We start from the raw sequence: 15,961 nt of genomic DNA, 5'->3' as shown, positions 1-15,961 counted from the left end.
TTATTTTCATAACTATGAAGGCATCAAAACTATGAATTAACACATGTGGAATTATATACATAACAAACAAGTGTGAAACAACTGAAAATATGTCATATTCTTCCTTTTGCTTTGATTACTGCTTTGCACACTCTTGGCATTCTCTTGATGAGCTTCAAGAGGTAGTCCCCTGAAATGGTCTTCCAACAGTCTTGAAGGAGTTCCCAGAGATGCTCAGCACTTGTTGGCCCTTTTGCCTTCACTCTGCGGTCAAGCTCACCCCAAACCATCTCGATTGGGTTCAGGTCCGGTGACTGTGGAGGCCAGGTCATCTGGCGCAGCACCCCATCACTCTCCTTCATGGTCAAATAGCCCTTACTTTCAAAGTTTTCCCAATTTTTCGGCTGACTGACTGACCTTCATTTCTTAAAGTAATGATGGCCACTCGTTTTTCTTTACTTAGCTGCTTTTTTCTTGCCATAATACAAATTCTAACAGTCTATTCAGTAGGACTATCAGCTGTGTATCCACCTGACTTCTCCTCAACGCAACTGATGGTCCCAACCCCATTTATAAGGCAAGAAATCCCACTTATTAAACCTGACAGGGCATACCTGTGAAGTGAAAACCATTTCAGGGCACTACCTCTTGAAGCTCATCAAGAGAATGCCAAGAGTGTGCAAAGCAGTAATCAAAGCAAAAGGTGGCTACTTTGAAGAACCTAGAATATGACATATTTTCAGTTGTTTCACACTTGTTTGTTATGTATATAATTCCACATGTGTTAATTCATAGTTTTGATGCCTTCAATGTGAATCGACAATTTTCATAGTCATGAAAATAAAGAAAACTCTTTGAATGAGAAGGTGTGTCCAAACTTTTGGTCTGTACTGTATGTAGCGGTACAACTCCAAGGTCACTTTCATGCGTACGTATTACTTTGCATAAATATTCGTAAGCCAAAACCAAAAGGGGGTAAAAAATATGGAATATTGGGGCATTTATCCATTCTTTGTAGGTACCACTCCTGGGTTGGTTACAAATACTGATGCAAAATACTGACCAAATACTGATTGTGTGAAAATGGCCTGCTACCAGTCCAGCTAGGTAGATCAGCAGTTCTAAAAAAAACATTGTCAAAGCTGAAATGGTGGTCTGGTTGTTTTTCACCCAGTTTGTGCCAAAACATAAGACACATTAAGATATTTTTAAGATTTTTTTTTTTTGGGGGGGGGGGGGGGGGAAGGGATAGTTGAAAATATCAATATTAAAATTATACACCAAGTATGTAGTTCTGGGAACACTCTTCATACATGATCCGGTGTTCTGTTAATGTTCTCTGCTCCCCTCACCGCTCCCAGCCCTGACTCATTGTCCATCTGGCCAGGAAATCTATTTTTGAGTTGGTATAACTGGGGATGGATGGGACCTGTGCTGTTCTGGGAGCACAGATGCAGGATTAATGCATACTCATCAGGTTTTGCCGACTCCTTTATATTCTGTTTTCTGAATCTCTACAAATTGCAGGTTTAATTTCCACCATTTTTATAAGGTTCTTTTGTGTCTCATTTTGCATACCATTGTAGGATGAGAAGAGCTGCAACTTTCTAATATATTTTCTGTCCTAATTCCAAATCATTGTCAAGTTTCCTGCTTGCTGACAGTGAATGGAAACATTCTTGTTACATTCAAAGAATGAAAACCTGGAATATCGGCGACCACGACGGATGGGTTTGTTAAAATATATCCTAGTGGTCCAGGATGGGGTTGGGGAGCCCGTTCTAGTTAGTTGGGATACCTGTCAGATATGCCATAAGTTGAGAATGCCCCTTTAAGCACTACTTACATAAAAAAGGAACATTGCTAACATAACATGTGTAATATAAATAGCGTGCCTAACACAAAGTAAGTTCTCTATGTATCTCAAATAAATGTGACTAGTTACCCTCTATGGAATCAGTCGCAGAAAAGTAAAAATGACCACAATAAGCCATTGTTCACATAAACATTGCTCCACAATGGTAAAAAAAAAAGCAGCTTTAGAAAAGGAAATAAAAATACTTACCGTACATCATTCATATCGAAGTGCTGGCCTTCTCAAAAAGGGGAAGGAAGCGAGACCCCCTCCGACCACATATTGATGACCTATCCTGAGGATAGGTCATCCCAGAAAACCCCTTTAAGATAAAGTGGAGTGCTTTGTGCGTACCTGATCTGCCAGACTTAATGCATCCCGAATGTTCAGTTTGTAGCAAACCTCCCATATCTCATCCTTGATCCGATATGCAGATTTCCTCATCAGAAGCTGACTCAGGTAATTCTTATCAAACTTCTCCCACCTACGACACCCAAAGAAAATGACAATGCAGGACGAAAAACACAAATATATATTGTCTATGTACAGTACAGACCAAAAGTTTGGACACACCTTCTCATTCAAAGAGTTTTCTTTATTTTCATGACTATGAAAATTGTAGATTCACACTGAAGGCATCAAAACTATGAATTAACACATGTGGAATTATATACATAACAAACAAGTGTGAAACAACTGAAAATATGTCATATTCTAGGTTCTTTTAAAGTAGCCACCTTTTGCTTTGATTACTGCTTTGCACACTCTTGGCATTCTCTTGATGAGCTTCAAGAGGTAGTCCCCTGAAATGGTTTTCACTTCACAGGTGTGCCCTGTCAGGTTTAATAAGTGGGATTTATTGCCTTATAAATGGGGTTGGGACCATCAGTTGCGTTGAGGAGAAGTCAGGTGGATACACAGCTGATAGTCCTACTGAATAGACTGTTAGAATTTGTATTATGGCAAGAAAAAAGCAGCTAAGTAAAGAAAAACGAGTGGCCATCATTACTTTAAGAAATGAAGGTCAGTCAGTCAGCCAAAAAATTGGGAAAACTTTGAAAGTAAGGGCTATTTGACCATGAAGGAGAGTGATGGGGTGCTGCGCCAGATGACCTGGCCTCCACAGTCACCGGACCTGAACCCAATCGAGATGGTTTGGGGTGAGCTGGACCGCAGAGTGAAGGCAAAAAGGCCAACAAGTGCTAAGCATCTCTGGGAACTCCTTCAAGACTGTTGGAAGACCATTTCAGGGGACTACCTCTTGAAGCTCATCAAGAGAATGCCAAGAGTGTGCAAAGCAGTAATCAAAGCAAAAGGTGGCTACTTTGAAGAATCTAGAATATGACATATTTTCAGTTGTTTCACACTTGTTTGTTATGTATATAATTCCACATGTGTTAATTCATAGTTTTGATGCCTTCATAGTCATTAAAATAAAGAAAACTCTTTGAATGAGAAGGTGTGTCCAAACTTTTGGTCTGTACTGTATATCGTTCACAAGATGAATCATTGCAACGTTTGTGTAACTTTCTGATACACTTTGGTTTTGAATTCCACATCATAGAGGAAGGTATAGATTCCTTTGATACACTGGTAACAAACCCTCAGCTATGAATAGTATGTGTTTTGCTAAAATTGTGTTGCATGGGTCCACTGATATAATCATAAATCTCTTGTCAGGCCTCAAATTCTAAAGGCTGGTTTACACGGGAAGAAGCGTTCCTTCCTGATAACTGCCTGCTCATCAGTGGAGGAGAAAGCTTCATTTACATGCAGTGATCACCTCCACTGTATGGGACAATTGCTACTGCCATTGCTCATCCCCGTACATTGTCATTGTTTCTGGGCAGCAGAGTGCTGTTTAGCAGCACGATCTGCTGCGCACAAACAATGATTTAAGCGTCCACATGAACGATGGTTTCATCCAATAAACTAGCGTTTCCCTTGTTCATCTGGTGATCGGCGGCACCTTTCTATGGGAAGATTATCAGGAACAAACATTCATCCCAGATAATCTGCCCGACAATTGGGCAATGATAGATGTGCAAGCACTTATTATATAATCATTCAGGGTGCAGTGTGTCAGGGTTCACTTACTTGTCTCTCCAATGATGGTAGCCATGGTGGCCTATGATGTCCTCAACGGCTGCCATTATGTGGTCAAAAGCCTTAAGAAAAGAGAAAACAACAACACATTTCATGACTGTAAGAAAACACTTACTAGTTAACCGTTTTATCACAGTTTTATTTTTTTTTCCTGGTGATGAATTTTTTTTTTTTTTAAAGGTTCGTGGAGTTTAGCAAACCAATTTCATATACCATATCAAGGAGGAGTTCTTGTGTTCAGGATCCTTATCCCTTGGACAGAGCGGAGAGTGGATACAATGAGTGTTTCCTGTCTTACACAGAAAACCTACTGATGTGAATAGTAACTGTGTAACTCTTAAGGCGGGTTTACACTGCACGATGTTACAGCCGATTGTCGGGAAGGAAGAGTTCCTTCCCGACAGTTGGCTGCTCGTTCAGTGAAGGAGACCACTGCATTTACATGCAGCAATCTCCTTCACAGTATGAGCATGAAGGATCGCTATTGCTATCCCTAGTCCTCATACAGAATCATTGTTTCCGGGGCAGCAGATCACCGCTTAGACCACACGATCTGCTGCCCAGAAATGATAATTGGTGTGCCTGCACGATCAACAGGATCAGGGTGATCGACGGCACATTTAGACGGGCAGATTGTCACCAGAACAGTTGTTTCTAAAAATCGAGCAGTTTAAATCCACCTTTAGTCTGTCCTCTCTTGGTCCACCAAAATAGTCGAGTTTCATCTAATGTGTACAGCCAGCTACAGAGTCATTGTGTTGAACCCAATCACCATATGGGCAGCCAATGTGGATGGTAATTTGGATCCAATATACATTTCCATGGACACTGCCCAGAAGAGTAAGGCCTCATGCACACGACCGTTCCTTTTTTTGCAGTCCGCAAATTGCGGATCAGCAAAACACGCAAGCCGCCCGTGTGCCTTCCGCAATTTGCAGAACGGAACAGGCAGCCCATTGTAGAAATGCCTATTCTTGTCCGCAAAACGGACAAGAATAGGACATGTTATATTTTTTTTGCGGAGCCACGGAACGGAGCAACGGATGTGGACAGCACACGGAGTGCTGTCCGCATCTTTTGCGGCCCCATTGAAGTGAATGGGTCCGCACCCGAGCCGCAAAAACTGCGGCTCGGATGCAGACAAGAACAGCGGTCGTGTGCATGAGGCCTAACCCTGAGGACACCAGAGCAGAAATTTGGACCGGAATTCCAATTCAATTTTCAGCAAAGAGGTAATGCTACTAGTAGTTATCATTTCAATTTGTAACCTGAGATCTTGCAAGTGGTAGAAAAAATGATCATTATACAATGAGTTTTAGGATAGAGACCTGCAATAATGTGACTGACAAATTAGCAGCATTTACACCATGATCTTGATCAAACAACTGTTAGCCAGGTTACCGAACTGCAAGACTACAGACCTTGTCCTGCATGATCAACCATGAGCCACCACTGGTCCTTTCATAGCCATACCCAAAAATAACTCTTACCCAAAAAAGCACTCATACATCTATTTTGAAAGGGCAACCTCTGGACAGGACACTGAGCACGTGCACTCAACTTCTTTGGTCAACCACGGCAAGGCCTGTTCTGAGTGGAACCTGTCTTTTTAAACCGCTGTATGGTCTTGCCCACCATGCTGCAGCTCAGTTACAGGGTGGCAATCTTTTTATAGTCTAGGCTAGGGATGCTCAACCTGCGGCCCTCCAGCTGTTGCAAAACGACAACTCCCAGCATGCCCTAATAGCTGCAGGCATGCTGGGAGTTGTAGTTTTGCAACAGCTGGAGGGCCGCAGGTTGGGCATCCCTGGTCTAGGCCATCTTTATGTAGAGCAACAATTCTTTTTTGCAGATCCTCAAAGAGTTCTTTGTCATGAGGCGCCATGTTGAACTTCCAGTGACCAGTATGAGACAGAGTGAGAGCGATAACACCAAATGTAACACACCTGCTCCCCATTCACACTTGAGACCTTGCAACACTAACGAGTCAAATGACACAGGGGACATAAAATGACTAATTGGGCACAATTTGGCCACATTCACTTAGGGGTGTACTCACTTTTGTTGCCAGCGGTTTAGACATTAATGACTGTGTGTTGAGTTATTTTGAGGGCACACCACATTTACCGTACACTCTTATTCCAGCTGTACACTGACTACTTTACATTGTATCAAAGTATCATATCTTCAGTGTTGTCCCATAGAAAGGAATAATGAAATATTTACAAAAATGTGAGGGGTGTACCCACTTTTGTAAGATACTGTATAGGGCTGAAACGATTACTCGATTGAATTGAGTAATTAGACACAAAAAAAATCATTGATGCAAATTTTTTGCATTGAGGATTCGTTTGTGTCATGTGACCATGGAGCAGGAGTGAAGCGCTGGCTATTACTTACCGCTCCGTGGTCACCTGCCGGCCCGTACCGCGCTGCACTGGATCCTGACTCATCGTCAGGTCATTGTGCACGTAAGCGCTCACTATGACCCAACGCTGTGTGACGTCAGGATCAAGTACAGCGCGGGGAGAAGAGGAGGAAGGAGCTGTGGAGTGGCGCCCCTACAGGAAAGGTAAGTATTTTATTTCACTGGCGCTGGGGACATGGCAGCAATGGATGACATGGAGGGGCTGACTGATGGCAGTGGGGGAGTGGGGGACATGGAGCCGCTGATCTGATGGCACTGGGGGAGTGGGGGACATGGAGGGGCTAATCTGATGGCACTGGAGGACATGAAGGGACTGATCTGATGGCACTGGGAGACATGGACGGGCTGATCTGATGGCATTGGGGGACATGAAGGGGCTGATCTGATGGCACTGGGGGACATGAAGGGGCTGATCTGATGGCACTGGAGGACATGAAGGGGCTGATATGATGGCACTGGGGGACATGAAGGGGCTGATATGATGGCACTGGGGGACATGGAGGGGCTGATCTGGGGGACATGGAGGGGCTGATCTGATGGCACTGGGGGACATGGAGGGGCTGATCTGATGGCATGCAGGGGATGATGGCACTGGGGCAGTGCAGCTGAAGGCACTGGGATGGGGGACAGCTGAAGGCACTGGGGTATAGTGGAGCTGATGGCACTGTAGGGATAGTGGAGCTGATGGCACTGGGGGAACTGATGCACTTGGGCTGATCGCACAGGGGGGAACTAATGGTGTTGGGGACTGATGGCAGGGGGTCTGATAAGTTTTTATAAAGGAAAACAGTCAATTAATTCATTTTATCATATTGGATTACTCGATTAATTGTAAAAAAAAAAAATCAATAGAATACTTGATTACTGAAATAATCGTTTACTGCAGCCCTAATACTGTATATACTGCCCTCTTTCCTCCAAACCACAGAAAACCTGACCCTGGCTCTGCGGTTTACTGAGGATACTTAATTAGATGGCAATGGATGGAGGATGAACAGCTGCTATGGCTGAAGATCTTACATGCTCATTCAGTTCTTCACTCAGCGTAGGCTTGTGGTGGTCTTGCCTCTTCACTTTTAGCCACTTGACAAGAGGTTTGATGGTCAGACCCTGAAACAGAACAGAAGAGGGGGCATTTTTTATTTTAGATCAAGGATCAGGTTCAGTCTTTTTAGTAATAAAACTTCACCTACTGCTAAGCTTTCCAAAAACCTAATTTCCAGGTCATGTAAGGAGAACATGTGCTCGCCAGAACTTCACAGACCAGCGACATATGAAAAGCCATAATATATCATAAAACAACTGGAGATATCAGAGAGGGATATGGACTAAGGAATACTAGAGCACAGTAAGCTGAGGAATGACACCCAATGCCAGGCAGCTGCTGTAAAGGCTAAGATGATCTTGGTTTAGGACCACTGGAATGTGCAAGCTTTGTATGATCTGTCATTAAGCTCTAATAGGACTATATGGCAACACGGAAATGTGAAGTACAACGTCCAACAATGGTATCATGATAACATGATAATCAGGGCTAGCTCAGCTGAATGTAATGATACTTTTCACTTAAGAGATCCTTCGCTTCATTCTAGAGAAAAAGTACTTTTAATTAATATGCAAATAAGTAGACACATGCATTGAAGGCGGGCCCAAGCCACTATGTGCACCTCTGCTCCTCCCGCTTCCTTTGCTAGCCCCGCCCTCTCCTTCCTGATTGACGGCGATGGGAATTATAACTATGCAGGAACCTGGCCGTGTCAATCAAGAAAGAGAGGGATGAGATCGAAGAGGAAGTATAGGTATAGCAAGGCCCGCCCTCAGTGCACATAACTGCTCATTTGCACATGGATTAAAAGTTCTTTTTCTGCAGAATTAAGCAATGGATTACTAAGTGAAAGGTGTCATTACATTCAGTTGAGCTAGATCTACAAGGCATTGTGCTGGGTGTAAGGGTGCATTCACACGACTGTATTTTTGGTCTGCAACCGATCCCCACATTTCTTGCGGATAGAATGCGGACCCATTCATTTCAATAGGTCTGAAAAAAATGTGGAGAGCACACAGTGTGCTGTCAGCATCTGTATGTCTGTTCCGTGGCCCCACAAAAGAGAAAGAAATGTCCTATTCTTGTCCATTTTGCAGACAAGGATAGGCATTGTTACAATGGATCCGCAAAAAAATGCATGCAACAGGGATGTCACATGGATGTCATCCGTATTTTTTGCAGATACGTATTTTGCGGACCGCAAAATAAATACGGTCCTGTGAATGCACCTTTACAGTGAATCGCCTCCAAGATTTCTCCTGTGCTTCCCCCACACTCTGGAACTCGCTACCCCAACATATCAGACTCTCACCTACCGTGGAATCCTTCAAAAGAAACCTGAAAACCCACCTCTTCAGACAAGCCTACAACCAGTGACCCTGCTGCCTCTATACCGCCATGACCAGCTTCACCCGCACCTACTGCGTCCTTCTCCCATACCATGTAGATTGTAAGCCCTCACGGGCAGGGCCCTCTCTCCTTCTGTACCAGTCTGTAACTCGTCTTGTTTATGATTAATGCAATTGTCTGTATTATGTAAGTGCACCGCTTATCATATGTACAGCGCTATGGGATGAATGGCGCTTTAATAATAAATAATAATAATAATTTCCTAGTGACAAATCCCCTTTAAAGGGATTGTGTGGCCCTGGAGTCGACCACCCCTGGGGTCCTATTCTGTGTCTCTGAAAATAAGTGGAGTGGAGTAAAGCTTTGATAAATCTTGCATTTCATATTTTGGGACTCTGAATAGTTAGGGTTCACATAGGACTAATTGTTCCCAATGATCAATTGTAATCTGTGGAAGAATCAGGCACTTGTTCAATTTCTTTGCAGCGCCACCACAGGTTAAATAAAGAATTACACATTTACCACTGAAATCAATGATACTGCTTGAGTAATACAAAGAACTGCCGGGTCCTCCAGGGAGAGAACACTCTTTATAACCGCTTTCTACGCCAACTCTAAGTCTATTTGTCAGTATACTGAGCCATCCACGTATTACACGTGTACACAGGCTTCCCAATTTCAGTTGTTGATATTTGCTGAACAGCCACAATTATTGTAACATATGTCTTATTAGTGTAGATTGTCAGATCCTAAGGGTAGAGCTCACACCTAATGAATTTAGTCTACACTATGCTGTCAGCTGTGTGCGGCTTTGTGTACTTATTATGTACATGAGTGGTCTCCAACTTATGGCACTTGCCCTGTGACAACATCCGGTTGTCTGCATGCTCAGCCATTCATTATAATAAGTTGACCATGTAGCCTATGGCAGAAAAACAAGCAGATACAACTGAAGACTAAATCCCCCTAAAGCCTCATTCACACGTCCCTGTCTGTACTCAAATCCGTGAGCAGGTGGTCAGTGATGCATCCGTGAAGCTTTCCGCGAAGGATCAGTGTTGGGTTCGTGTGTCCGTTTTTTGCTGTCCGTGTTGCATCAGTGTTTCACTGACATTGAACAGATGAAAAATAATTTTCAAAGCATCTCTTCTTAATGATCTGTGAAACATGGATGCAACACGGATGGCATCCGTGGTTTTCACGGACCTATAGACTATGGCCTCATGCACACGGCCGTTGTTTGGGTCCGCATCCGAGCCGCCGTTCTGTTGCTCCCAGCAATCCAACAGTGCAGAAAACTGCAGCCGGATCCATGAGATGAGGGATGCAAATTATGACTTGCGCCGTATTTGCACTATTAAAGGCGAGAAAGGTGGTCACGACATTTCCAACAGAAAATGGTACGAAAAAGTGACACATCTACACCTGCTCATAGAAGGCATAGATTTCATTTCCTAGATTAAATACAGACCAAAAGACACCAACATACTAATTGCATGCGCCTCACCTCTTAATAAATATGCTGCATTTTACATGGTAAATGAAACACCAGTCTTATTAAATCTGTCCCAATATATCATACACAATCAATAGAAGATACACAGTCACATGGGGTCTTTCTCCTCCTAGGACCCGCTGTATTTGGGGCCACAGACTGCTAAAGAGATTCGCATTACTTCCCCTGTCCCTACTGTCTGCGATGATAACTAGATATGTGACACCCACTGATACTCCCCGGACAGGAGAAGTCTCTGATCTGTAAACAGGTTAGCTATGGTCAAAAACTGAACTTATTACAGAAGGCGGCTGCTGGAACCGCAAAGCAAGAGAACAAAATGAAAAAAAACTAATAACATGATTAACCAAATAGAATTCGATATAAAGGAGGCTTTATACTGAGAGCCACAGGAACAAAGGAATAGTATATGTCGTATCCTCAAAAGCTTTCCAACCGAAAGAAACAATGATAGTATCGTACCAGAGAGTATGTCTCACATAGCGGTTACTACCGAGCTTCACCACACCCCGGCTACACTGTGTTATTTGGTTCTGCTGGGAAGATTTGGGCCTCCCTAGTAAATGGGGCCACCTTTAGTTTGTTTTTTTTCCAGGGCCACTTTAAGTTTCCAGTCCGCTCCTGATCTCCTGTATATAATTATATATGTACAGCTGGTATAACCTGGGCATCTCCTGTATATAATTATATATGTACAGCTGGTATAAGTTATACATCTTCTTGTATATAGTGATATGGACCATGCTGGTATAACCTGGGTATCTCCTGTATATAATTATATATGTACAGCTGGTATAAGTTATACATCTTCTTGTATATAGTGATATGGAGCATGCTGGTATAACCTGGGCATCTCATGTATATAATTATATATGTACAGCTGGTATAAGGTATACATCTTCTTGTATATAGTGATATGGACCATGCTGGTATAACCTGGGTATGTCCTGTATATAATTATATATGTACAGCTGGTATAAGTTATACATCTTCTTGTATACAGTGATATGGACCATGCTGGTATAACCCGGGCATCTCCTGTATATAATTATATATGTACAGCTGGTATAAGTTATACATCTTCTTGTATATAATGATATGGACCATGCTGGTATAACCTGGGCATCTCCTGTATATAATTATATATGTACAGCTGGTATAAGTTATACATCTTCTTGTGTATAATGATATGGAGCATGCTGGTATAACCTGGGTATCTCCTGTATATAATTATATATGTACAGCTGGTATAAGTTATACATCTTCTTGTATATAGTGATATGGACCATGCTGATATAACCTGGGTATCTCCTGTATATAATTATATATGTACAGCTGGTATAAGTTATACATCTTCTTGTATATAGTGATATGGAGCATGCTGGTATAACCTGGGTATCGCCTGTATATAATTATATATGTACAGCTGATATAAGTTATACATCTTCTTGTATATAGTGATATGGAGCATGCTGGTATAACCTGGGCATCTCCTGTATATAATTATATATGTACAGCTGGTATAAGTTATACATCTTCTTGTATATAATGATATGGAGCATGCTGGTATAACCTGGGCATCTCCTGTATATAATTATATATGTACAGCTGGTATATGTTATACATCTTCTTGTATATAGTGATATGGAGCATGCTGGTATAACCTGGGCATCTCCTGTATATAATTATATATGTACAGCTGGTATAAGTTATACATCTTCTTGTATATAGTGATATGGAGCATGCTGGTATAACCTGGGCATCTCCTGTATATAATTACATATGTACAGCTGGTATAAGTTATACATCTTCTTGTATATAGTGATATGGAGCATGCTGGTATAACCTGGGCATCTCCTGTATATAATTACATATGTACAGCTGGTATAAGTTATACATCTTCCTGTATATAGTGATATGGACCGTGCTGGTATAACCTGGGCATCTCCTGTATATAATTATATATGTAAAGCTGGTATAAGTTATACATCTTCTTGTATACAGTGATATGGACCATGCTGGTATAACCTGGGCATCTCCTGTATATAATTATATATGTAAAGCTGGTATAAGTTATACATCTTCTTGTATACAGTGATATGGACCATGCTGGTATAACCTGGGTATCTTCTGGTACATATTGTATAAGGGGATACATTATCATACGCATGGATTGTGATGTAAATAGTACAAAAGAAGTTACATTAAGCATGTCCACCACAAGCTGCGCTCAGATAACATATTGGATTATTGGATTATAAACCGTACTAATGAGTGACATTTTGCACCCTGTAAGAAATTTATTCTCACCCTAATGGGCCCAGAATTGTAAATGCAGGGCACCAGCACTGCCAGCTGTCATTAACCCTTTACAGGGTTACCTTCAGAACCTGCTCTGCGTCTTACAAACCTCCCTCTTGGACATAACCACAGCAGTGAAAGTGTTAACAGCGGCTCCAGCTCAATAATAATTGAATCACATCAGAAAGTTCAGATGTAAATAGCGGGCGCATTAGAGGCAGATCTGATTGGACTATCCCGGGCTATAGAGATGTTATAAGTGGCGCGTCTGCTGGCTGGGGCTGCGGTGCAGCTGATGTATCCGAAGCGGGTGGTGAATAATGAGGCGCATTATACAGACAATGTGTAAGTGAATTATACCCTGAAGAGAAACTAATGGACCTGTCACATTATCATCTTAACCCAATCTTCCCTGTCACTTCTTTAATGGATTTGTCTATTCTTATGTCAATACAGTTGTTTAATGAAAGTTTTGCAACTTTGTGTTTCAGTTGTGCTTGCTGTCAGTGAATGGGGCTATTCAGAGACTGAAAACTCACACACAACTAAGGCTACTTTAACACTAGTGTTGTTTGAATCCGGCGTTCAATTCCATCACCGGAACTGCCCGCCGGATCCTGAAAAACGTGTGAAAACGGATTACATTTGAATCCTGATCAGGATTTTGATCAAAGTGAAAAAATGCATTGGAGAAAACGAATCCGCCATTTATGGACTTTAACTTTTTTTTCACATTTTTCGGGTTTAACATGCAAAATCCGGATCCGGTTTGACGGAACAGGCGTTAATGCAAGTCAATGGGAAAAAGGCCGGATCCGGCGTTCAGTCAAAGTGTTCCGGATTTTTGGCCGGAGGTAAAAATACAACATGCTACGGTTTTCTCTTTTGCCTGATCAGTCAAAAAGACTGAACTGAAGACATCCTGATGCATCCTGAACGGATTACTCTCCATTCACAATGCATGGGGATAAAACTGATCAGTTCTTTTCCGGATTTGAGCCTCTAGGACGGAACTCAGTGCCGGAAAAGAAAAACGCTAGTGTGAAAGTACCCTAAGGGCTCTTTCACACTTACGTTGTCCGGATCCGGCGTGTACTCCACTTGCCGGAATTACACGCCGGATCCGGAAAAACGCAAGTGAACTGAAAGCATTTGAAGACGGACCCATAGTAGGAGCGGGGAGCGGGGGAGCGGTATACTTACAGTCCGTGCGGCTCCCCGGGCGCTCCAGAATGACGTCAGAGCGCCCCATGCGCATGGATGACGTGATCCATGCGATCACGTGATCCATGCGCTTGGGGCGCCCTGACGTCATTCTGAAGCGCCCCGGGAGCCGCACGGACGGTAAGTATGCTGCTCCCCCGCTCCCCACTACACTTTACCATGGCTGCCAGGACTTTAGCGTCCCGGCAGCCATGGTAACCATTCAGAAAAAGCTAAACGTTGGATCCGGCAATGCGCCGAAACGACGTTTAGCTTAAGGCCGGATCCGGATCAATGCCTTTCAATGGGCATTAATTCCGGATCCGGCCTTGCGGAAAGTCTTCAGGATTTTTGGCCGGAGCAAAAAGCGCAGCATGCTGCGGTATTTTCTCCGGCCAAAAAACGTTCCGGTCCGGAACTGAAGACATCCTGATGCATCCTGAACGGATTTCTCTCCATTCAGAATGCATTAGGATAAAACTGATCAGGATTCTTCCGGCATAGAGCCCCGACGACGGAACTCTATGCCGGAAGAAAAGAACCCAGGTGTGAAAGAGCCCTAAGGCCTCTTTCACACGGGCGTTGCGGGAAAATGTGCGGGTGCGTTACGGGAACACCCGCGATTTTTTCGCGCGAGTGCAAAACATTGTAATGCGTTTTGCACTCGCGTGAGAAAAATCGTGCGTGTTTGGTACCCAAACCCGAACTTCTTCACAGAACCATGTTATAAGGGAAAATAATAATGATCGGGTCTCCATCCCGATCGTCTCCTAGCAACCGTGCGTGAAAATCGCACCGCATCTGCACTTGCTTGCGGATGCTTGCGATTTTCACGCAACCCCATTCACTTCTATGGGGCATGCGTTGCGTGAAAAACGCAGAATATAGAGCATGCTGCGATTTTCACGCAACACACAAGTGATGCGTGAAAATCACCGCTCATGTGAACAGCCCCATAGAAATGAATGGGTCGGTATTCAGTGCGGGTGCAATGCGTTCACCTCACACATCGCATCCACGCGGAATACTCGCCCGTGTGAAAGGGGCCTAAGGCCCCTATGTAATTACTGTATAGTGTATATGCCATACGGAAAAACGGAACGGAAAAACGGAAACACAACGGAAACAAAAAAACGGAACAACGGATCCGTGAAAAACGGACCGCAAAACACTTATATGGCCATACGGTAGTGTGAAAGAGGCCTTAAGGAGAGGATTGTGGAACATCTAAAATCCTATGGATTGAAAGATGAAAAACAGCATGGGTTTACTTCAGGGAGATCATGTCAAACTAATCTTATTGATTTTTTTGATTGGGTGACTAAAATAATAGATGGAGGAGGTGCAGTAGACATCGCTTATCTAGACTTTAGTAAGGCCTCTTTCACACGGCCGTTTTTTTTTCCCGTTTACTGGCCGTTTTTTGCGGTCCGTATACGGTCCGTATACGGAGCCATTGATTTCAATGGGTCCGCAAAAAAAACGGAATGTACTCCGTATGCATTCCGTTTCCGTTTTTCCGTTCCGTTTTAACATAGAACATGTCCTATATTTGGCCGCAAATCACGTTCCGTGGCTCCATTAAAGTCTATGGGTCCGCAAAAAAACGGAATGCATACGGAAGTGCATCCGTATGTCTTCCGTATCCGTTCCGTTTTTTGCGGATCCATCTATTGAAAATGTTATGCCCAGCCCAATTTTTTCTATGAAATAACTGTATACTGTATTTGCCATACGGAAAAACGGAACGGAAAAACGGAACGGAAACAAAAAACGGAACAACGGATCCGTTTAAAACGGATCGCAAAACACTGAAAAAGCCATACGGTCGTGTGCAATAGGCCTAAGGCTTTTGATACTGTCCCACATAGAAGGCTTATCAATAAATTGCAGTCTTTGGGCTTGGACTCCCATATTGTTGAATGGATTAGGCAGTGGCTGAGGGACAGACAACAGAGGGTTGTAGTCAATGGAGTATATTCAGACCAAGGTCTTGTTACCAGTGGGGTACCTCAGGGATCTGTTCTGGGACCCATATTGTTTAATATCTTTATCAGCGAAATTGCAGAAGGCCTCAATGGTAAGGTGTGTCTTTTTGCTGATGACACAAAGATTTGTAACAGGGTTGATGTTCCTGGAGGGATACCCCAAATGGAAAAGAATTTGGGGAAACTAGAG

The 15,961-nt window shown here is 43.1% G+C and overlaps 1 protein-coding gene across 1 annotated transcript in view; it reads right to left on the bottom strand.

The window, feature by feature from the left end:
* SLC9A5 (solute carrier family 9 member A5) overlaps positions 1-15,961 on the bottom strand; it is a 108,677-nt gene that overhangs the window by 26,711 nt on the left and 66,005 nt on the right. The window contains exons 8-10 of the mRNA XM_040408953.1: positions 7,389-7,478; positions 3,932-4,002; positions 2,189-2,318 (exon numbers count right to left, since the gene is read on the bottom strand). Coding sequence (XP_040264887.1) covers positions 2,189-2,318; positions 3,932-4,002; positions 7,389-7,478 — 291 coding nt within the window. The remainder of the gene's footprint in view (positions 1-2,188; positions 2,319-3,931; positions 4,003-7,388; positions 7,479-15,961) is intronic.

This window comes from Bufo bufo, chromosome 10 (assembly GCF_905171765.1).
Source record: "Bufo bufo chromosome 10, aBufBuf1.1, whole genome shotgun sequence".
In the NCBI taxonomy this organism is placed as follows: domain Eukaryota; kingdom Metazoa; phylum Chordata; class Amphibia; order Anura; family Bufonidae; genus Bufo; species Bufo bufo.
This window is presented reverse-complemented; position numbering and strand designations above follow the sequence as displayed.